The sequence below is a fragment of the Pagrus pagrus genome (assembly GCF_965226575.1).
Source record: "Pagrus pagrus genome assembly, chromosome: 18".
NCBI lineage: Eukaryota > Metazoa > Chordata > Actinopteri > Spariformes > Sparidae > Pagrus > Pagrus pagrus.
Window position 1 is genome coordinate 20,661,703 of NC_140202.1, and position 22,693 is coordinate 20,684,395.

At 42.1% G+C, this 22,693-nt stretch overlaps 1 protein-coding gene across 1 annotated transcript in view; it reads right to left on the minus strand.

Annotated features, from left to right (window-relative positions):
- Positions 1-1,434: 1,434 nt before the first annotated feature.
- Positions 1,435-22,693, minus strand: part of LOC311274169 (phospholipase D1-like) — a 33,148-nt gene continuing 11,889 nt past the window's right edge. The window contains exons 2-26 of the mRNA XM_084381618.1: positions 21,929-22,138; positions 21,269-21,438; positions 20,910-21,052; positions 19,586-19,697; positions 19,258-19,323; positions 18,019-18,077; positions 17,740-17,832; positions 16,786-16,938; positions 15,237-15,386; positions 14,571-14,654; positions 13,297-13,378; positions 12,872-12,982; positions 12,587-12,772; positions 10,877-11,096; positions 10,646-10,774; positions 10,305-10,423; positions 9,812-9,925; positions 7,367-7,477; positions 7,095-7,183; positions 6,842-6,955; positions 6,611-6,660; positions 6,345-6,479; positions 5,758-5,911; positions 5,367-5,484; positions 1,435-4,491 (exon numbers count right to left, since the gene is read on the minus strand). Coding sequence (XP_084237744.1) covers positions 4,267-4,491; positions 5,367-5,484; positions 5,758-5,911; positions 6,345-6,479; positions 6,611-6,660; positions 6,842-6,955; positions 7,095-7,183; positions 7,367-7,477; positions 9,812-9,925; positions 10,305-10,423; positions 10,646-10,774; positions 10,877-11,096; positions 12,587-12,772; positions 12,872-12,982; positions 13,297-13,378; positions 14,571-14,654; positions 15,237-15,386; positions 16,786-16,938; positions 17,740-17,832; positions 18,019-18,077; positions 19,258-19,323; positions 19,586-19,697; positions 20,910-21,052; positions 21,269-21,438; positions 21,929-22,106 — 3,165 coding nt within the window. The 5' untranslated portion in view covers positions 22,107-22,138 and the 3' untranslated portion in view covers positions 1,435-4,266. The remainder of the gene's footprint in view (positions 4,492-5,366; positions 5,485-5,757; positions 5,912-6,344; positions 6,480-6,610; positions 6,661-6,841; positions 6,956-7,094; positions 7,184-7,366; positions 7,478-9,811; positions 9,926-10,304; positions 10,424-10,645; positions 10,775-10,876; positions 11,097-12,586; positions 12,773-12,871; positions 12,983-13,296; positions 13,379-14,570; positions 14,655-15,236; positions 15,387-16,785; positions 16,939-17,739; positions 17,833-18,018; positions 18,078-19,257; positions 19,324-19,585; positions 19,698-20,909; positions 21,053-21,268; positions 21,439-21,928; positions 22,139-22,693) is intronic.

Genomic DNA, 22,693 nt, shown 5'->3' on the forward strand with positions numbered 1-22,693 from the left:
CCTGACTCATGTTTCACAAGAGCTGCAAGAATCGACGACCTCATTCTTGTTTGCGAAAAATACAAAAACAATTCTCCACTTTCACACCATCACATACAACACTCCAGTATTTCCTATTCCTATTTAAACTGCTGATGAAGTTTTGTCTTTTATAAGAAATTTGTACATGGTTTGAGGTTTCCTCTTCGATTATACTCAAGTCCCACAGCTAGACATTTGTTTACTTTAAAATAAAACACGACCATGTGGTGGGTCCAAAAATATCATAACTCGAATTGAAAATGAATAAAGAGTAAAGAAGATTTTACATCACGATGTTCCTCAATTTGCAACCGGTTCTCCAACTAAACAGAGATGGCAGCTGGAAGTAACATGTCCTCGCCAAGTAAGTAAAACGTTTCGTTTCAAATGGTTTCTTTGAATCATCAAGCATTTGATTTTTCTTTTTATAAATTGCTTGATGACACAGGAGTTACTCTGGAAACAGGTAAAGGATTACATAACAAACATGAACCCTTTCTCTCTTCTATTTCAAGGAAACAATCCCATGTCAGTGACTGACACATCTGCTGTGTACTCCAAAGTTGAATGGTTTCTTCCCTCGCGTGAGAAAGACGATGACCTCTGCCAAATTAATAAACTGAAGAACAATTATGTTTAGCTGCATTCTAAAGAAGTGATTCCTTAACTTCACCTTTAGAGGAGGTTAAAAAATAACAAAACAGGAAACATATACCATACATTCACACATTTACATTTGTTTCAAAGACTGTATTTTCTGCTCTTAAGAGTCCATTTTGTACACAAGAAAAGGCCAGAGGGCGAGCAGAAGCGATGCAGTGGAGAGGAGAGGTACACGAAGAGTGGAAACACTGATGTGAAATGTCATAACTCAATTTTAAAGAAGCTTTTGAGGGTTCTCTGCATCTTTAATCCCATTTTAGGAGCCACTAAATGTGCCCGAGTTGCCCACAGTGTTCGGACATACACATCCCACCAGCCAGCTGCACAGAAAGCCTAGCTCACTAAACAATAACTTTACACAGACCGAAATAAATCTTGGTGTAATCTTTGATGCAGATCTTCGCTTTGAGGAGGTGCTACTCATCCTTGTTTCTTCCTGACAATGACAGATGAGTCTTCGCTGACATTTAAATATTCTCTAAAAGCCTTCTGTTATAGAAAGACATTTCTGCATTCTTGAATACGCTCTGGTTCTAACTATACCTCGGTTTGTCCCATTCTGTTTCATAATTCTTCCGTTGTTTTATTGAGTTTATCTGCCGTAACCTCGTTTTGAAAAGTGCTCCGCTTGACAGAGATGTCATTGTTCGGCTCGTGCGAAGCTTTCAGACGTGTTAACACGTGCGACGCTGCCGTGTGGATATCTCCAACCACACGTTGTTGTGACACAAATGTACTCCACTTCTGACATTATTTTTCATGGGATACGAAGAAAAAAAAATATCCCAAGATAATTTTATTTGTTAGACATTTAAATTATGAGTTACATTTGTGTTAAATGAACAGAAAGAAATTAGAAATACTCTCAACTGTATAAAGAGGATATTGTACACAAACAGAGTGGAAGCAGGAGCAGCTAAACTGAGGCCGAAGGGTACAGACGACGGTCGAGTTGATACAAAGGACTGCTGCGTGATGGTTAAAGCAACAGAGGTTCAGTTACAAATCCACAACCATCCATACAACCATGCCATGTGTTTAAAAAATTAATGTTTCCAGAATGTTAAATGATTCATAGTCCATAAATAATGCACTGACAAATACAGCAAAGTAAACAATACAGACAATATGTCAAAATCAATAAAACATTCAAAGAGAAATGGTTTGAATCTTTGCAGAAACAAAGAGCATAAAGTCTCCAAACATCATCACTTCAGTTTTGACTCATCCATGCCCTGGTCCCAGTCTAAAGAAATCCATCTTTCATAATCCGATCCCACAATGCAGTTCACGTCTGCTCGGGTTAATAAAAAGGCAGTGAACGCCACGTCAGCGGTGCATCCCTTAAGACACCAAAACAGGATTCTTCCCTTTCATGAGAAAACATCGGATCTCTGCCAAACTGAAGTAAGTGAGAACTGATTAGCTGGATTCCAAAGGAGTGGCTTGTTCATGTCACATCGCCAGGAGGTCGGTGTTCAAACGAGGACAGCGCATGTTTAAAAAACAAAAGCAAATCAGGAGTCCGTACATTCACACATACAAATGACAACAACAGGTACCACAAGAATACTTATAAAAGCTTCATTTCCCCTCGACGTGTTGCATTACATTAACTGAAATGCTTTGAGAGGCGATTTCCATATTTAGTTTAAGCTCCATAAAGAAAATCACTGGAACTGCCAAGAAAGTGGAAACATAAACTTTATCTTCATATTTAGGCTTTGTCTCTGGCTCTATGGAAAATATTGTGTTTTAAAGCTGCTGTAAGAGATTTTTTTTTCTGAAAATAAGTGTTTAATAACTCAATAATCCAACAGTGCTCACTGACACAGGACAGAGGCTCCTGCTCCTGAATGGTGATTGCTGCTGCATGTTCATGCGGCGGCGTGGAGAGGAGGGAGGGGATCGCTTACTGCAAAACGGACAGGACGTTAGCTGAAATGAGGACAGCAGTAACGCTAGATTACTGTAAGCAGGAGCCAGGAGAGCAACAAAGGAGGTGCAGTGGAGAGGAGAGGTACAAGATGTCATCTTATCCTCATAATGGTGGAGGAAAGGACGGTTGGTAAGAGTAGAAACAATCATGGGAAACATTCTTCCACTGCCATCGTTAAGAGGACACTTTCTAGGCCCTTGTCCTGTTTTAGGAGCCGCTAAATTTGCCTGAATGTGAGTAATAGGTGAGACCGAATTGGCCTGGTGCGTGTGAATGTGTCCTCGCATCATTCACATCAACCCGCAGGCATTAAAAGTGTCATGTTCCAACCAAACATTACAATACCAAGAAACCTTTTTATTGCAAGCTGTTATTTTACGATGGCCCTAAGTGTTTTTTACCTAATCCGCACTTAATACTATAAACCTCCATTAGGTTCCTTGTCTGCTTCCAAAGAATTTCCCTTTCTGCGTCACTTTTTTTTACAGCTGTGCTGATTGCACGCATAAGCATTAATACTAAAACTGCCAAATTCAATTACATACATGGCAAACAGGCAAAACACCACCTGCAGTAAGCTATAAAGGCTGTACACAAGAAGCTAGCACCATCTGTTGAGCAAAGAGGAAATGACACCTTGGAGTTTGTGGGCCGATTGTCTCATCCACCCTCTCTGTTGGTCGCTGGCACCGTCGCCTTTGATCATGCAGCCCAATTTTCTACTCATCCTTCTGAACGCAGTATGACACAGCCGGGTTGGGTTAGCTTTTGTACCTGTGTCAGCGCAACGCTTTGATTTCAGTAGTAAAGTTCGGACCTTATGTCTGTTCTTACAGGAAATGTGATGTTCTCTGAGGGGTTTTTCCAGAGATGTGATTGGTACATGCATCAAAGCAATCATGTTAACAAGATTTTAGCACAGTTAACAAATCATGCGCCGCTGTTGAATCAGTAAAACTGCCTCTGTGTGCAGAAACGGGCAAATGTTGTGGATTTATTTGACAGAAAATATCTCAAGAAGGCATCTGATATAACTCGTTTTTTTTTTTTAAAGCAGCTCATACGCAGGCTCAACAGCTCTTCTTCTGTGAGCTCACAAACAGCATACGTAGCACTAACGCACCTCACGAGCGTACGTCACAAACTCACGAGTACATCGCATGCATCAGCATCTCTGTGTGTTTCGTGATAATGTTAACCGAGAGCCGAATATTCCTTAGCGTCATTGTCGAAACTTTTTTCTACCGCCTCACCCTGGTCCCTCAGAGATCCTCGCTGTCTTGTGAGCTGTTCCAACAGTCCAAAAGTCTAAGTGCCCGCAGTTTGATTCCCAAAACCCAAAGTTCATGTGCCTTGTTTTGTTTTGTTTTTTAAATCTCCACAGCTTCAATGCAGTCACAAAGCAGTCAGACGTTGTCCTCAATTGCAGTCTTTTCGTTCTTCATACATCCCAAAACTTAGTGCTTACGCTCGAGAGCCAGATTTCAGAGATTTGTCAATGCCCAGCAGTCACATCAATTCAGAGGAGACTCTCATCTCCAGATTAAAGGCGATCTCTTGCAAATCCAATATGACACGTTTAATGACAATCACGATCCAGATACTTCGCTCAGGATCATGAAGAAACAGTTAAATTCAGTCCTTTATGTCCAGATCTCAGTCGGGACCATGGCCTCCTTCGTTCCGACTGAAGGCATGAGGTTCTGCTCGGACAGGAAGTCCAGAGGAAACTGGACCAGGAAGCCTCGGATTTTGCGCAGCTCCTCCTGAGCGCGGGCCAGATCAGTCTGGGCCAGGCCTGGTTTGGACTGGTACTGCTCCAGCTCGGACATGTTCCTCACCAGGGACGAAGGAAGACATCGGAACACCTGCAGCCAAAAACACACACACATATGAATTGGTGTATTTCACAACAAAAAAATAAATAAAAAACATGTAAAATAATGTGTTTTTTGAACATTAAAGGATGTAATCATTATCTAATCCATATGATTTAGTCAGCAACATGGCTGCTGATGTGAATATACAGTTTAACACGAACACAGATCTGTTAACAGAGATGATTTTGGTCCGGCATGTACACATGAGAACAGTCACACCTCAACCTTCAAGTAACTTTACATTTGCTCTGCTTTACACAGTACGTCACACAGATTCTCATACCATCATGTCATCCGACAAGAGGGCACCAGACAATATGTCTGTAATTCATGGTCAATGTCATCCATTAGCTCAGTATTATTTAGGGAGTCTGGAATCACTTCAAGGATCATCATTATCTGTCTGCTTACATAAGAACGGCAAGTGTGAAGGTCAGTGGAAACCTTATCAACACACAATGGAAACATTCTTATGTGAGACAATCAAACACGATCACAAATTTCTCCCACAGCTTCTCCTCTTACACCACGCTCAGGAATGTTTTTGCTCGAATAGCGACTAAGACCTGGAGACTTCCAGCGTCTACCGTATTTTTCCATTCCCCCACATTGTTCTTTTGTTGTGTCATGAGCGTGATCAGCTCCGGCATGACTGAACGGAATGAATGACAAAAAAACAGATCACCACTTCAGCATATGCCTGACTCCTGCTTTCTCAAATGACTGGCTTGTTACATATATTTTTAAAACGAGGACATCTGTGAATTATGTCTGAGTTTCAGTACCTGTCACAATGTTTTAACACCATCTGGCACATGTGCTCACTCCTCAGCCTGATGACTTAAACTCATGTCCACCCTTACCTTCTCATAAATGGTGGCGTTGCGTCCCGCTGTGGTCATCCACACCTCCTTGTAGAAGCGATCGCTGATGGGGTCGGACAGGTCGATGCTGGTGTCGGTGTGGCCTCCGAGGATGGTCCTGTTTCGGAGAGGGGTGGAAAGAAGAGAATCAAGGAATGAGAAAGAACGAAGAAATGAAACTTTTTCACCTTTATCTGACAGGAAATGTTCATCAGATCAAACTACGTGTTTATGTTTAGCCCTTTAAAACTACACAGGGGTATTTTAAATACTGTGGACACATGAATGGCAGGATAAGTCTTCAACAGTCGCATACATTTCAACTAGATTCTAGCATCCTTCTTAAAAATGCGTCTCTCCCTCTTTCTGACTCATTCACACACACACACACCTGAAGCATTCGAGGCGGAGCTGAAGTGCGTAGGCTCCAGCTTCGTACTCCTGTCCGTCCATCACAGCTGCAACCTTTTCTGAGTCCTCGATAATCACCGCCACCTCGCTGTCACGTTTGCCCAGCATGCTCCTGTCGTTGATGTTAGCAGAACCTGAAACAAACAAAATAAAAACACATTTCATACATCTGTAGTAATGGTTTGCCAAAAGACAAATATAATATGAATGCATATGTAGACAGAAAAGTTACAGCTATCTCTAAAAAAAAAAGATGATTGAGGAACAGTTATAATTTTCCTTCTGATTTGTTCCTCATTTGATTACTACTGAAGTGACAGACTGAGCTGCACCTTGTCGGCCAGCAGAGGGCGCAGCAGAGCTACGTTGCGGCAGTCACCGCATATTGAAACGGTATTTATGGGCACATATTTTAGCTGCACACATGGTGACAGCCAGGGTTTTTTTCTATTTATCACATTTCGTGGCAGAGAGGCCGACTGCCTCAAATAGTAGCCGTCTTGGTGAAGACGACGTGAGAAAAAAAAAAAAGGGACAGAAGGTGATGGAAGCAGATGAGAGACTAACCGATGATGACTGTGTTGTCGTCAGCGATGAGCATCTTGCTGTGGACGTAGATGAGCTCTGTGACCAGGCGTCCCTCCAGCTCGGCGTGTGTCCGCAGACCGGCGAAGGAGATGTAGTTCATCCAGTGGTCGTCCACTGGGAAAGGAAAGGCATCGGGGTTATATTGAGTTAGAGGATGAAATTAGGAAAATATTAATACCTTTCCGACTCTAACCTTAATATCGGGTATCAAAATATGTAAATATCTGATTAATTCTTGCACTTACTCTCCTTTTTCAGCTGTGAGATGATGGAGTATTCCCCTCTGATCATGGTTCTGAGGAAGCGGGAGATTAAAACTCATCAAAAAGTACATGAATATTGCATCAGTGCACCCTAGACTTTAAATCACCTAGAAAGAAATAAAACGCAATGGATTTCTAATGATAGTTCCACATCTGCTTTCTCGTTTCCCTTCGCTATTCCTCTTTCAATAGTAGACAATAGCGGTGGTTCACCTGTAGTTGAAGTGCATGACAGCCTGGAGGGCGTTCCCTCCCCCTGTGGTGATGTCTCCCTCAAAGCCGGGAAGCAGAGGGGTGACCACATACACGCGGTACTTCTTACCCTCCCTGTGAGCGAGCACATATGAATCACACAAAGACAGACGTTAAACCAGGAGTGTCAACGCGGTGAGAAGCAGGAGAGAGACAGTCGATCATCCCTCCTATAATCACAAGCAGCACTAGGGTCTTAAATTGAGGGACGTACTTGTGTGCTCTGAGGATCCTTTCAATGATGGCGTCTCCGATCTTGTTGTAGACCATCTTGTTGTCGGCACAACTGATGAAGAACTGGTTCTGATAAGAGAGGAGAGGAGAGAAAAGCAAGACATTAAGTAAGAAAAGCGTCTCATTGCACAGTAAGATAATCACTTAAACACAAAGTATATTGACAAAATCTCTGACATCAAAGTGAAGCTCAGTGGAGTCTCCAACAGTTTCACATCACAGTGTTTGTCTCTTATTTTCATGCTGGCGTACCTCTATGTAGATGTAGTGTTTGCTCTTGGCGATGACCTGGATGTAGGCATTATGGATGGACTCCTCGTGGTACTTTATGCCCGCCGACCAATCTGCTGCCGACCGCAACACCTTGTACACACACACACACACACACACACACACACACAGTATTATCCAAGGGGTGACACTAAAAACGGCTGCATAATGAATGTGCGTGGTTAGTCTTCTCCGACGCAGTATACCTACGTAGGAAGCTAAACATACAACAAAATGAAGACAACAACAATAGACGATAGCAACCATAATACCACTGTACAACACCAGAATAAACATCATTTCCATGAGATAATTAGATAAGAAAAATATCAGTATAATAAATCTGGCTGTTCCATCTGGGATGCAGCACCCCCTAAAAACAGGCATTAAAAAAAAAAAAAAAAAATAGAGAGAGAGGATATGGACCAATGTGACAAACGGGCAGATATGTGTATACTCCTCTGTGAAATGTCTGTATCCTCACTGCACTGCATTCAACTACGAATACATCACATCTCCAGTGACCACCTATGAACGGATCCCACCTCCCCTGCTCTACTGTATATGCAAATACACAGCTACATCACTGGGAAAAAACGGATGTGATGTTTTTTTATGCAAAGAAACGAAGAACTTAATGTAAAACATTTGCCGAATTGACAAGAAGGCCTAAATAATTAAGAATTTGTCATAGAAAGCATTTCACAAAGTTAATAAAGTTTCTCCTAACTCAACAACTCACAAAGTTGAGCGGTTTTATAAGGGAGTCTGGGAAATTTCTCTCCCTCTTTATCCCCTGGCTGTTGTCGACTGCAGATGATGTGGCTGCCTTGACCTATAGTATGTATGTATGTGGAGCAAAACCTTTTCAAACAGATGTAAATGGTTGTTGATAACTAAATAAATAAGATAACATGTATATCGCGCACCGTTAACTATGATGTCGTCATATGGACTGATCCCTGTCTACAATATTACAGAGGGTGAGTAGATACAACTTACTCTGTGATATTTATAATACAGAATTGTATGCATTCTGACTTTTGTAATGAACCGTAATGTTTATATAATGTTTATGGTGCCTTTTTCTAACATATATGTTTTTCTACTAGTTTGATATACTAGATTTCTGTATGTTGTACTCTACTCCTGTATTTATGGTATCATGAGGAATGGTTTGCGCTCTGTTTTCACTCATTCTCTGCTGTATTGCAGATGGAATAGCCAGATTTTGTCTTGTGATATGTTTTGTATCTCATTATCTCATGAAAGTGGAACAGATGTAATGTTTGTTCTCATTCTGCACAGTGGCATTGTAGTGGCGGGTGCCTATTGTTGTCAACATTTTGGAGTATATTGTACTGAGGAGCGAGAACCTGTTGGATTCTCCACTAATCAGCGTCTGATTACAGAAAAGGCAAATCAAGCACAGAGCGAAGAAGCAACATGTGAAATTCCTAGTTTGCTCTTTGTTGATTTCAATGTCATTTTTTTGTTAATGAGATTGTGTCAATCCAAGTATCCTGGCGCACGCTGGAATACTGATTTTTCTTTTTGGACCGCTGTGATTTACTCTGCACCAGCTGGCACCCTGGAGAGGAGCACTTCTGTGCACAAAATGAGTTGACAGCTCCAGCCAAGCAGCTATGAAACTGCAATGGCTGCATGTTGTGTCAGTGATCATTATGAGGCAACACTAAACACCAGGATACACAAAAATATTTTAATGATTTTTCTCACCTTGTAAACTGTAACTGAGAGTACTTCTGTTTAATATTACTTACAGTAATCATAAATTAATTAGCGGTGAAAATGAAATAATTCCTTGAAAACATTAACTTCACTGCAAAGGAAAGGAAGAGTAATTTCAAAAAGACGAATAAATAAAGCAAAATGTTTATCACGCATTTCAAAACTGGTTTGCATAATTAGTGGTACACAGTGTTCAGAGGTGTGAGTTGAATAACAGACACACAAAGGTGTTTTAAACAACACAAAGAAAAAAATCCAGAACACTTTGTCTTAAAGCGTGATGGAGACGTGATGCGATCTTCGCGTGCTTCTTATTTTAGTCGAGCATTCAGCTCAAAGGTTGGTTCCTTACGGCTAAAAAAAACCCTCAGTGTCAATCGCAAGTGCAAACCTTTGTAGTTACATAACTTTTTTTGGTCCATGGAGAGGTTTTTTTTCTTTCTTCTGTAACGCTCTTTCTCTTTTATCTTTTCCCAGCAGTGCTTGCGGACCAGGATGTGGGAAAAAGTGCAGGGAAAGTGGGAGTTTGTACTGCTCTTCTCTGTAATCTTCAACCAGTGGTTCTTCGGTTGGTTCTCATTTTGTGTAATTAAGAAGTAAAAAAAAACATTTTCCCACAATATGTTCTGTTTTATGAGAGCAGTTAAGCGGTACTTGTGAGTTTCGATCTCTTACCTGCACTTTGGCATCGACACAGCCGGGGACCTGGTATCTGAGCTCGTTGGCACTGGAGTGAGACTTGGGCAGCAGGAATGGATAAGACAGAGAGCGATACTTTGGCTTCATGATCTGTAAGAGAGACAGTTGGAGAGTTTGGGCAGAGAGAGAGAGTAAACATAAGAGTCAGAGGAGGAATGGAAAAGAGTAAAAAACAGAAGGAGAGGGAAAAGCTGATGCCATGGAAAGCAAGAGTGTGAGGATTAAAGTGTTTTTTCCAGCCAGATGTTTTTCTCATATTTGCCAGGTCAGTGTTTATTGTCCTGTTTTTTAAGTTTTACACAAGTTAGCTGCTTTGAGATCATGTAATCAAAGCAATAGTAATAAGTGGCTATATTCTTTCAACAAGCAGTTAATGAGATCCTGGTTGGACGAGTTTAGCTTTAAGTTTAAATCCTGCTCCTAATCCATGTGTGTGTTTGTTAATGCACAAAGTGTGTGTTCACAGTACCTTAGTGAAGTTCCAGCGTTGAATGAAGTGTCTGGCTACATCCCGGGCAGCTCTGCCATGAACCACTGAGGCGATGTCGTGCCAAGGCATTCTGGGAGTTTGGTACCTGTCGATGAAGTCTGCACCCGGTGAACACACACAGAAGAAGAGAGGATGGGAGGACGGAGAGGTTGGTGCAGAGAGAAGAAGAAGAAGAAAAAGCGGAACAAATATGTGTTTATTGGTACTCGGTTCCAGTCTGTTTGTTCTTAACAGATGATTATTGGTTTCCATCAAACTGGTGTACCAGGAAAAATGTGTGTGAGTGTGTGTTTGTGTTTGTGTGTGTGTGTGCCACGGACCATCAAAAGGCTTCTCCAGTTGGATCCAGTCCTTGTAGACAAAGTTGCAGTAGTCTTTTCCATGCCAGAAGCGTGTGTTGCCCTGTAGCTCTCCAACACCAGTCTTCAGGCTCTGCACTGAACCACTCCCTACACACACACACACACACACACACATATGGAATAAAAATATGGCAAATTGACCCAATTCATATTGCAACACTCTCCCGGTTTCTTCTCATTTAAACGCACCTGTGCTGTCCACACTGCTCACACTGTCTGCATGCTGCAGAGTGTGTTTGTGCAGGTGCCTGTACAGAGTGAAGCGAGCCCTCCTGTTGCGGCCGATCCCCTTCAGCTTCGGCAGTTCCACCGGTTCACTGGGCGGCGTCCCTCGTCCGTTGCTCGTGGAGACGCCATCGACAGAGGACACACCTTTACTGGCCGGAGTGTTGGTGTTGGTGTTGCCAGCCTGGGAACACGATGATACAGGCTCTTACAAGCTACACCTAGCTCAGACTAAAGCAGTCTAATACAGCACCTTACAATAAATCCCAGCTTCGTGAAGGTGGTAATGATCAGTTGTAATTGAATCTGTTTTACAGAGGTGCTCATTCAACTTTATGATAATGACAGAGGCTGTAAATGTTTCATCTAACTTTCTTAATGTTAATAGAAATGGAAAGGTCAACAGGGTTCATCCAAAACTGAAAATTCAGTCCGTATCTTCTCACCCACATGCTGATGGAAAGCCGAATTAAGTTTTGTAGTCCACAAAAGATTTCTGGAGCTTCACAGCAAAACAGCGTTGCAGCATTCTCCTACACAACTGAAGCAGCTCCAAATCTCCGGAAGTCCCGAGATCCCAAATTGATTCGACAAGACAATATTTACAGCCGTTTTAAAGCCAAAAATCTTCACTGTAGCTCCAAAGCAATAAAGCACCGCGTCTGAAGTGGGTGCACGATCAATGTCGAGGATGTAAATATTGTCTTTTCAAATCAATTTGGGATCTGGGGGCTTCCGGAGACTCGGATCACAGCAGATTTATTTATCTTCCATCGACTTCGACTGTTTAGGAGAATGCTCCAACGCTGTTTTGCTGTGAAGCTCCGACTTTCCATTGGCATGGGGAGAGCGGATAATGACTGAATTGTAATTTTTTTGGTGAACTTACCCTTTAAGGTTTGGTATGTTTTCCCTCTCTCTTTTCTCTCTCTGAGTTTTGGATCATACAAACTCATCAACAATTCTAACTAAGCCGACCAATATCCTCTAACATCATAACAACAACATAGTTTACCCTCTTGGGAGCATGAAGGTCCTCAGAAAAAATAAATCAATATAAAATATCTTGTGTTGAAAGTTTGTTGCTCAAGGAAAGGTCGAAGAAAACCCCCAAACACTGTGATCTATCATCTTGGAAGTATGAATTATAACTGTTTACAATCATGGGAAAATGGTGATCATTTTTTGGAGGAAAGGTCATGTGATCATCCTCAGGGGAGCATGAAACTAAGCCTACCCACTAGACTTGAACTGAAATCTGTCCAGAAGTTGTTTACATTTCCTGCTAAGGGACATCCTTAGGTCTTGCTGACAAGGAATAATCTTAGCTATTAAGATAATAGAAATATTGACTCTGAAGGTCAATAGTGCAGCATATGAATGTGCAGTTGTGTATGGGAATGTCTGTGTGGTTGTGCTTTAATTGTGCCATTCAAATGAAGAGGCCTATTCAAGAGCTGTCACTAAGAATGTGTTTGCCATGTATTCTGTTTTCATACACAATCCCCACAGGCTGTGAGTTTAAATGAAAATAAAATCTCCATCCCGTCTCCTCTCCTTCCTCTCCTCATATTCAAGCCATTTGTAAACCACACTTTTTGCCAATAACTCCAAACTGCGGACATGACATTTTAATGAGTTGTGTGTGTTTGGGGTGTACTCGTGTTGTCTCACCTGCTCGAGGGCCACGGAGCGCGTCACACTGCCGACGTCCGTCAGCCGGTGCTCTCGGTCGTCCCAGCGCCCGTACGCCAGGTCGATCCCGCCCACGAAGGCCACCGATTGGTCAATGACAACGATCTTCTCGTGATGCGCCCACAGATAGACGGATGAGGAGACGTGGTCCGGATGACGCATCACCTGAAACACAAAAAAACACACAGATTCACATATACAGTGCACTGACGTGTGATTCTGCATCTCCTGCATCCTCTTTCACTACCCATAATCCTTCATTACCTTGATGTTGGGGTGCAGGTGCATGAGGGTCCTCTTGCTGTAGCCTGAGTTGATGCCCAGGGCGAGCTCCACCTCCTTGTACAACATCACAAAGATCTTCACTCCTTGTTGCTGTAGAGAGACAAGAAAAGAGAAACTAAATTAACACATCATCACATTTTCTGATATTGTGAGGAGTTCTTAACCTAAACCACATGGAAGTAGTGGGAGCATTGCTTTTTCTCAGATACCTACAGATGTTAACTTGTCTCTCTTTTTGTTGTAAATTGAAAAAGAAATGTAAAATAGTGGGAGTTGTATTTCACTGAGATTTTTCAGTGTCTGTCTCTATTTACAGGATGCTTTTCTTCTTTGAGTACAGAGTGTACAGCGTTCAATACTTGGCCTGTGGGTCATTTCTCTCCCACAATCCCTTGCCTACTTACTGCTTTACGTTTGAGGGTGCAGTCAAGCCTCCACCTGTTGCCCTCCACTACAGGCCTCTTCAGGAAAATCTCTGGACTCAGCCTGGTGGGAGAAAAGAGAGAGAGACAGGGAGGAGGAAAGAGATAAAAAGAGAAAATTCAGAAAACAGTTGAATGTGTCACATTACTTAAAAAACTAAAGTTTACATCGTCTCTTAGAAGCGTGCGTATGACAGACATGACATTATGATATAGCCTCATGAGTCACTCACACTGGCATCCCGAGCTTACATGTCTACGGTGCCATTGGCTCACATTACGCAGGCTGACACCTCATTGGTTAAGAATATAAGCCCAGTGATTACTGCCTTGGGACTCAGGGATTTCAGCCAGCCGCACATTTGGCAGTAAGGGAACATAAAGTATTACATTTGAAATTACATTGTCAAGAATATTATCTCGAGACAAATACTGTGTTTATTTCCCTTTAGAAAACTCCTTGTAAAACACTGTTAAAGATCTGAAAGGTGGAATAGTGACGTGAGTGAACTTCAGAAACAGTCTACAATACCATGTACAGGTAACTCTACTCTCAGGGGACAATAAATCTTTGACATGTAAACTGAGGAGAGACACAGAGAGACAAAGAGGGTGTAGCCAGACACTTTTTTGGAGACTCTCTGACACTGTATTTCTATTCTGGGTGTGCGGATAAGGCTGTAATTAGAGCCAGTGCTACTGTATTGCCTGCCAGAGAGCCAGGACTTGCAGGTTATACATAACGTGACGTGTAACAGCATGCACTACACTAACAAGCTATGAGAGTGTCAAGTTGTCAGCTCATTCTTTGGCAGGAGACTGTGTTTACCGAACTGCTGAAAAAAAAAAGCCATTACAGCTTTTCTATATTATGTTCAGCTGGTGAGGTATTCTATTTTTAGAGTATCACCTACATACTACTGATAAATACTGCTGTTGTTACGCATCTATAAAATTGAACCATGACTTTGTAGGTTTCAGAACATCTCACCAAAGGATTGCAGTTAAAAATTAACTTCAGTTCAGAGGATCATAATAAAACTCTGCTTAGCCTGCTGCCGCCACTGCCCGACCCTGGATTATGAATGGATGGATGGATATTTAAATATGCCTATGCTGCATAATAATTCCCACATAGTCAGTTTATCACCTGCTTTGCGATAATGGCTCCTGATTGAGTTCACTTGTATAAAAGTAGAGGTATAATTTCTGGGTTTTCACGGTTTGACATCGGCCATTTCCACACTTCAACTCACCACCAGTCGGTGATAAAGATTTCCTCTTTAGCCTCCTCCAAAGCATCGGCCACATCCTCCATGTAAGTCTTTCCATTCACATACCTGAAGAGACAAATAACAGTCAGTCTGAGTAAGCAGACATTAATGTCACATGTGCTTGTGTTGACACATACAGACATACGTGAAGGTAAGCAAGCATGTGCAGTGTTTCACTTATTTCTGTACAGTAAGTGGATTACTACTTCTGCCTTTTTCTAGCTGTCTGTTTTGTCAAAATTTGCCTCGTAACTGCCACAAAACCACAATAAGATCAACAACATAAAGAAAAAAAGAACTATAAACACAGAAAGTGTCTGTACACTGTGCGACTTACCTAACCTTACAAGCTACACCCAAAACACCATGACATAACTGTTCTTTAAACACTCTTGTTTTCCATTAGCTCACAGGACCACAGCACGTTTTTTCTTTTTTCTTTTTTTTCTCCCCGCAGGCTGCTTGCTGAGTACAAAGACAACTTATAATGACATTATCACACAGATGATTCAATATCACAGAATCTGCCAGCTGAGGGGGAGAGAAAGCAACAACAACAAAAAAAGACCTGAAAGATGGCAAAGAGAGAGTTGACTGCTCAGTCCTCTCGTACATTTCCATAGTTACCAGATAAGGGAAAGAAGTTACCATTTGGCAGGGATGTTTTCCTGTTCCTGTGCAAATGATCCGAAGCGGTGATCTTGGAGGAAAGCCTTCCCATGACTCCTCACGAAGCTCTCGATGCTCTGACCCCACCAGCGAGCGTGTCTGTAGCTGCTGCACTTGAACACCAGGGTCCTGCCAGGAAGATGTACACAGATACATGAACTAAAAATACATGCCTGTGCTCAAAAATACAGATACATGGAGTTATGTTATGGGTTATGGCCTGTACGTGTTAGTGCCTTAGGCATTTCTGTTATTTTTAGTTTAATTTCATAGCTTAAAGGTGCAGTATGTAAGAATAGGCCACCTGTGCTCCAAACAACAAACAAACAACTTAGTGAGCTTCTTAGAACAGTTAGCCTGGCAGCTAGTGCTAGTCCTATTAGCTGACCAGATTTGGAGCTCAGAGTACTGGGGAAATGTTGGTGTTTACACTTCCAGCACAGGAGCTAGGAGGAACACAGCTGGACTGGAACAGATACAGCCTCCGAGACAGACTAGATTGGTCTCACCAGCTCACTGACAAAGGCCAGTTGGACCACAGAGAATAAAGTACAGAGGCGATTTACAGCAACCATGGCAACCCAGGGGCAATGAAGTAATGTCCTGTGTAGCTGGACTGAGGGCAGACTGAATGCTACAGTGACTCACTATTGCTTCTTGAGGTACAAAGTGTTATTAAAAGACAGGACAGGCTGGACAATGCAGGATAGCTGATTAGCATGCTAACCTCAGTAAATATCTCTGCAACAGAATACTACATGTCTTGTTTTCATATAAAATTCTTACATATCACTCCTTCAACAACCTGCTGATCAGTTTATCAAAGCAGGCATTGTGTTTTCCCTTGACAAGAAAACAGAGCTCGGTAATTATTCCTAAAATAAAATAAACCCTGGATTAAGAGTGTTGTAATGAAAAGGAGCTAAAGAAACAATCCCCCCTGCAACAGCAGGCTGTTAACAACCGATTTTTTCAGCCCACTGATGGCCTCTTTTCTTTTTTTTGGATCAGTGGTTGAGATTTTCAGCAGAACTTGGACAAAAAAAAAATGCTTTTAAGCCATCTCAAACAATCCATTAGTGTTAAACATGTGGTTGTTCAGTTGAATCAGCAAACCTGAATGAAATGCAACACATTTCTAGCAAAGGGAGAGACTTAAGTCTTTGCTCCACGCCTACTATTGCTATAGTGCTCTCCACCTACACGCAAAACCCACAAATGGATGCAACAGCTTTATACATGTTGTCTGGAGGGTTGTAGGGAGTCTCTTGAAAGCTGATTTCGTAGGAAATCATTTCTTCAGGAAATGAATGTGGCAGGCAAAAGGAAAGCCGTGAGTGTATCTCATCACAATATAATAATTAAACATCATAGAGTGATTTTATGTAGAAGTCCAAGAGTGGATTTTTCTTTTGAACTGGTGTCTCACAATCCTCTGCAAGCCTCAAAATAGATGTGACCGGCTACAAAATTCTACATTTAAGCGTACACACACACATTTAAACAAACACACACACAGAAATTTAACCTGGAGAGGCTATCAATCCGGACTCCATGTTTAGTCTCGGTGTCTTTGGAGTCCATCTTGATGCTGAACTCTTTATCCAACAGCAGGACGAAGGAGATGGCCCCTGAGTCCGGCTTCATGTACAGCAGGCATGAGTCCTTCACCACCAGCCAGCTATAAACACACACATATATCATCATCATCATCATCATCATCATCATCATCAGGATTTATGTGTGTGTCTGTGGATCATTGTTGATTGCTGCGGACCATTTCTCATATGTCTTGTTTTGAAGGATGTAGGAAGAAAATCAACATGGGGATGTAGGTGGACGGGCCGAACATTTCAAACGTGTGGGATTTTTTTTGTCTTTAGAAAATAATAATAAAAAAGTGCTCGCATAATAATTTGGCTGCGTCAGAGAGGAAGGGAAACAAACAGACAAACAGATGAAGAGAGAGGCGAGCGTGTGCCAATGCAGCTGCTTTGAAGATGCTACCGAGATACTGACAGCCAAAACCACTACTTATTAAGATGTTATCATTATTATGTTTTTAAATATGCAACGAGTGGTCACTCTGCCTCAACTCCCACATTCGGACCGCTTCCTGCCAGTAATTTGTACATCCATCACACCTACATTTTAGCCGAGTTTGCCAATTAAAAAATAAAATGCTAATGCTTCTTTTTAATTGGTCTTTTATCGCCTTGAGACATCGAGGAGTCTCTCTCGTAAACAGTACACTAAAAATGGCAAGAGAGTTGCTATAGTGTGAAGAGGCAGAATTAAAAATTTTAATTTCATTCAACTGCCATACTACTACCAAACTGTTTGCTTGATTACAAGAAGAAAAAAACTGTAATTCTATATTAGAATACACATATTAACATTAATTAATTGCGTATTAGCATGGGAGGGAGAATAAAAGAGACAAAAGGAAGAGAGAGAGCACAAGGACAGAAGTAACCCGCACCGTTTGGACCAGCGGTAGCAGGCCTGGCTGTGACCACAGCAGTTCATGCCAGGGATACGATGTCCGCCTGAGCGCTTATAGATCATCCCTTCCCTGGAAGAGACAGAAAGAAATGTTGGCGGTAAATGTCTTCTGTACTACGGAATATAATGAAGGAGAGTATTGTAAATGATCACGCTTTGCACCGGAAGTGTTTAGTGCTTCATCCACCTGGCCTAACAGAAGTGTTTGTACAGATGGTGAGAGGAAAAGGGGGTTAAAGGAAAAGAGAATGCTCACAGTCCTTTGGGCCCCAAGTCGTGGATGAATGACATCTGGCTGACGTCAATGAACTCCATCTGAGAATAGACAGGAAGAGACAACACAGTGGCTCTAAAACTTGATACATAATGTACTGCACAGGCAGCCATTAGTTCAACACAAACCGTCCACCTGGGAGCAACGTGACTCATTTTAAATTACAACATGTGCTGTCGCCTCAGATGCTGTCGTTTACTGTGTCAGAATGATGCATGTCAGCACATAACAGGCACAATGATTTTGGCTAAACATAGTACCGGTCTATTTTAAGGCTCGTTTCAACACAAAGGTAAAGTTTGCCAGGGTAAAGGTTACATTTTAGTAGATGTTACTGGCCCAAATATAAGATGGCCTTGATAATAAGTCATCTCCCTATTTTGCTGTTTTTTTGGATTAACAGTTTTTAGAAATGAGAAATAAACGTTAAGTGTAACAGCCTGTAGATGTGTTATCACATTAAATAAAAATACAGCACAATTCTTATGTGTAATTTCCAGAAAGAGAAACATCGTCTTATGTTTCACATGAGAGTAGCTTAAAGGTGCAACATGTAAGAATTTCCCACCTGTCAAGTTCATACTCCAAACACATAGGGGGCAGCATATCGCTAGAGTAACCGCTAACTGCTGCTAACTAGCTGCCGTAAGCCAATTTTCCTAACTTAGCTAACTCAGTCAGCTGTGCAGCTAGCGCTTCTATTAGCTGACTCTGCTCTGGGAGCTTGGTGCTCGGGTGTTGTTCACTATCGGAGGAAGGTGTCCAGGGGCTAGCGAGTTAGCATGCTAACATCAGAAGATATCTCCGCAACACAATACACAGAAGTCTTCTACATAATGTCAAAACTGTTATTGCTTCACATTCTGTCATGAATTTAAATGAATTATTGATATTTTAAACAAAAAATCTTACATAACGCACCTTTAAAATGAGCAGCTATAACATGCCCACATGCCTTGAGTGTGTCAACATAAAGCAGACACAGTGCTATGGGTAAACACATTAATGCTCTGCGTCAACACTTAAGCGCAGTTAAATGTTAAATGTTAATGTTAAATTACATGTACTTAAACAGTTCATCTCAGGTATCTACAGTAGCTGACATGTCATATTTGGCTCATATCTACACACAAAATTAGTATGAGCTTATAAATTAGCAGTCAGTCCTGATGATGTTATGTTAGCGCGATACAGCTTGCAGTACTTAGTATGATTACTCACAGTATGGTGATATTTGCGGTACATGGCCATCCTCAGCAGCTTGTTCAAATAGTCTTCTAATTGTCTCTGTAAAAACACACACACTATATTTTGGCCACTGTGAGTATTTTAATGACAAAACTCATGCTTATGAACACTCACATGCACACATATACACACACACACACAGTCAGAGAGGGTTTTTAGAGGATACATGTGCTGGCAAGGAGTTAAATGCCATGGCAACAAGCGAGTGCCAGGAGAGCTCCTTGCCACGAAGTGATGACAAGATTGAGTGTCCCAATCAGGAAAACAAGCAAAAAAGGCTGCAGGCGCCGCTGCCACGTACCCTCCTGCTGGACACCTGCTCGTCTCGCACCAGCTCGTCTCCCCCTCCCCTCGGCAGGGAGGGCATCTCCCTCACCTCGCTCTTCCTCACCGTCCTTCTCCTCACCGTGTGGCTGAGACATAGAGGTAGAAATGAGAAAATAATGAGTTAAAAAAGCCCAAGCTATTTAAAGATCACTCAGTATTGTCCTCAAACTTTGAGGACAAAACTGCTCACGCACCTTTTTTGTGATGGATATTTCTGCCTAACCACCATCGTAATGCTGAAACCCAGTTTTAGACAGCGCTACGAAATTAAAACACATAATGTCCTGCCAGCGGGTGTTTTGACAGCAAAATCTAAAAAGCCTGAATAAATTGACAGGTTGCCGGTTGACTCACTGTGTTATATCCACCAGGAATGCAGAGTGACAAATTGGGCATTTATTTAACTGAAAACCGGGAGACTTATTATATTAGTGGCAAAAAACACAGACAGGGAGAGAGAGAAAGAGGGATTAGGGCAAAAGTAAATCCTATTAAGAGCCAAGGGCAACATTCCTTTGTTTTCAAGTGTGTGCATCACAAGAGAAAGAGAAAAAGAAAAGAAACGGACAGAAAGATAATAGAAAAAGGAGAAAACGGATGTTCGAATGTCAGAGTTGTAGCAATACACTGAAACATATTGTTTGAGAAGGTATGAGATGTTTGTTTTATGTATTTGAGACGGTACGTTCACAAATGAAAGCCCGTACAAACAAACTATTACTCACAGTGCGTATGTAAACTTGTGTATGCGTGTGTGTGTAGACTTGTATTAGTCACACTGTGGGGAAACAATCTGTTCACACAGCAACATTGTGGGAGCTCACCTCCCAGACAGGGACAAAAAGCTGTTCTCTACAAGGCGAACCATTAAATGATCGGGTTTTTATTTTCATACGAGGGCGAATCTCCAGGAGAAGAATGCCAGTCGATAGACTAATTCACATGGCAGTCATTTTCCTCCGTCACGCTCACGGTGGGAAGCTCAAACGCTGAAGCCTACCGCTGTGTTTAAAATGTAGGAAAAAATCGGACAAATTATGGTGGAAAATGATTTTTATTTATGTGACGGAAAACACTTCAGTTGGCGCCAGGTGACAATTAAAATATACCGAAACTCCTCTGCTACATTCATGTTTCTGTTGACGGGGATGCACCTGTTCTAAATATCAAGGGGGACCTGTCCCTTCCATCCACCTACGCCTGCGGATCCAAACTTGCGTCTGTTATTGTTTGCCAATGTGAATGTCAGTGTGGGAGTGCAAATCCACGTGTGAGCGCCTGTGTGTGTGGGCACCAACCTGCGCGATGGCAGCGGTATCCTCATGAAGGTCTTGTAAGTCCTCAGCTCCCTGTGCAGCTCCATGAAATGCTTCTCCTTCCTCTTAACCACCCAGGTGAACTCGCCGTGCTTCAGCTCAATCCGAAACACCGCCGGCAAAGACTGCAAACACACAACAACGCGTAGGGAGAAGGGTAGCAGTGAGTGTTTGAGAGAGAGATGATGAACTTGGGGCGAACATTGGACAAATAAAATCATTTAAGTTGGTTTAAGAAGCAAAAAATTGAATCTGAAAACTACATTTTTCAGAATAAAGGCAAAGGGTGCAGGGAAATATTGAAATAATGTCTTTCTTTGCAGAGATAGTGTGTGCGGTACCTTGTTGACACTCCTGTGGTGCGACAGGTTGAAGCGGTCTTGCGCGGTGGTGAATCTCTCCACCTCCAGGATGCAAGCGGTGATGGGCACAGTCGGGAGGTAGACCTTGGCATCTGCCTCCTTGAAGCCCACCGTGGCATACACCGCTGAAAACGCGATGCGACTGTCCCCTGGGAGGAGGAGGAAGGCGGGCGGTTAGCGTGATGTTTCTGCTTGTGCGTGTAGGTGTTGTACAGGCTGCTTGGGAGAGCGAGTAGGCTGCTTCACTGAGAAAAAAAAAGTCACCCTTTGTTCCAAGACTTTCGTGCTTCGCTAGTTTGCAGTGTGAGGTCAGATGTTTCTGTTTGCTCTCCGGTAAAGTTTGTGAGAACTAAATTATGTAAAGGAAAACTACTCTGTGATGTTAGGTGCCAGGTTGAAGGCTCACGAGCTGAAGTGTTATGTATGTCTTGTGGTTTTATTTGGTCAATTTTCACACTTTCCTTTAGCCTGGCTGGTCTACTACCTTACATTTTCCTACATTTCCCAGAAACTCTGGGTAAAAACTCAAGACATCAGTCACAAACACTCTACTTTTAGCATTTAAGGCCATGTAAATCTTGCTTATTGGTTCATTCTGACAAGTTAAGCTTCCTGAAAGTTCAATGGTGGTAATCACACCTATGCAGTTTCCATCATAGTCGGTCTCCTCTCCCTCCCCTAGGTCCAGCTCTCTGGTATCCAGGCTTTCCACAAGCTCGGCCATGTTGATACCGATGTCCGGGGCCGCCGTGCCGTCAGTTACTTCCTCGTTCACCAGGTTGAGGTTACTGGTCGTGGGCTTATCTTTACCCAGCATGCTTAGCAGTTAGCCCCCAGAGCAGGGCGAGCCTAGAGGAGAAAAAGGAGGAGGATGATAATATATACACCTCATATATATACAGAACAGTGTGTGTAGGTAAGACCCTAATGTTCTTTTATAAGGACCAAAAGTATACTAACAAGTAAGTATACTAAAACAGACACACACACTGTGGACACAGCTGTACTAGGTAACATGGTCACGTGTGGCCACCACTCCAGACACAGCAGCACTCTGTAAACAACATTCTTCCGAAGCATATCCCCTCCTTTAGTTTTGTGATGATGTTGGTGGAGAAACACTGAGACACACTGGCTCAGAATCTTAAATAGGGGCAGCTGGTTTGAGGTTTAGTTACTCTACTGCAGAAAAGGAGAGTTCAAACACCGAATTACAGGAGAAAATGACATAGTAGAAGGGAAATTATCTGTCGATGCAGCAAGATAATCTTACTTTTCCCAGAAATCTTGAAATGAGTTGGTTCAGTTCAGAAACTAGTAGGCTCTAAAGTGTTCAGAGGATTGAAATAAGTGGAAAATGCTGTTTTTTTTTAATCAAATTACTTGAGATCAGACTTACTACAG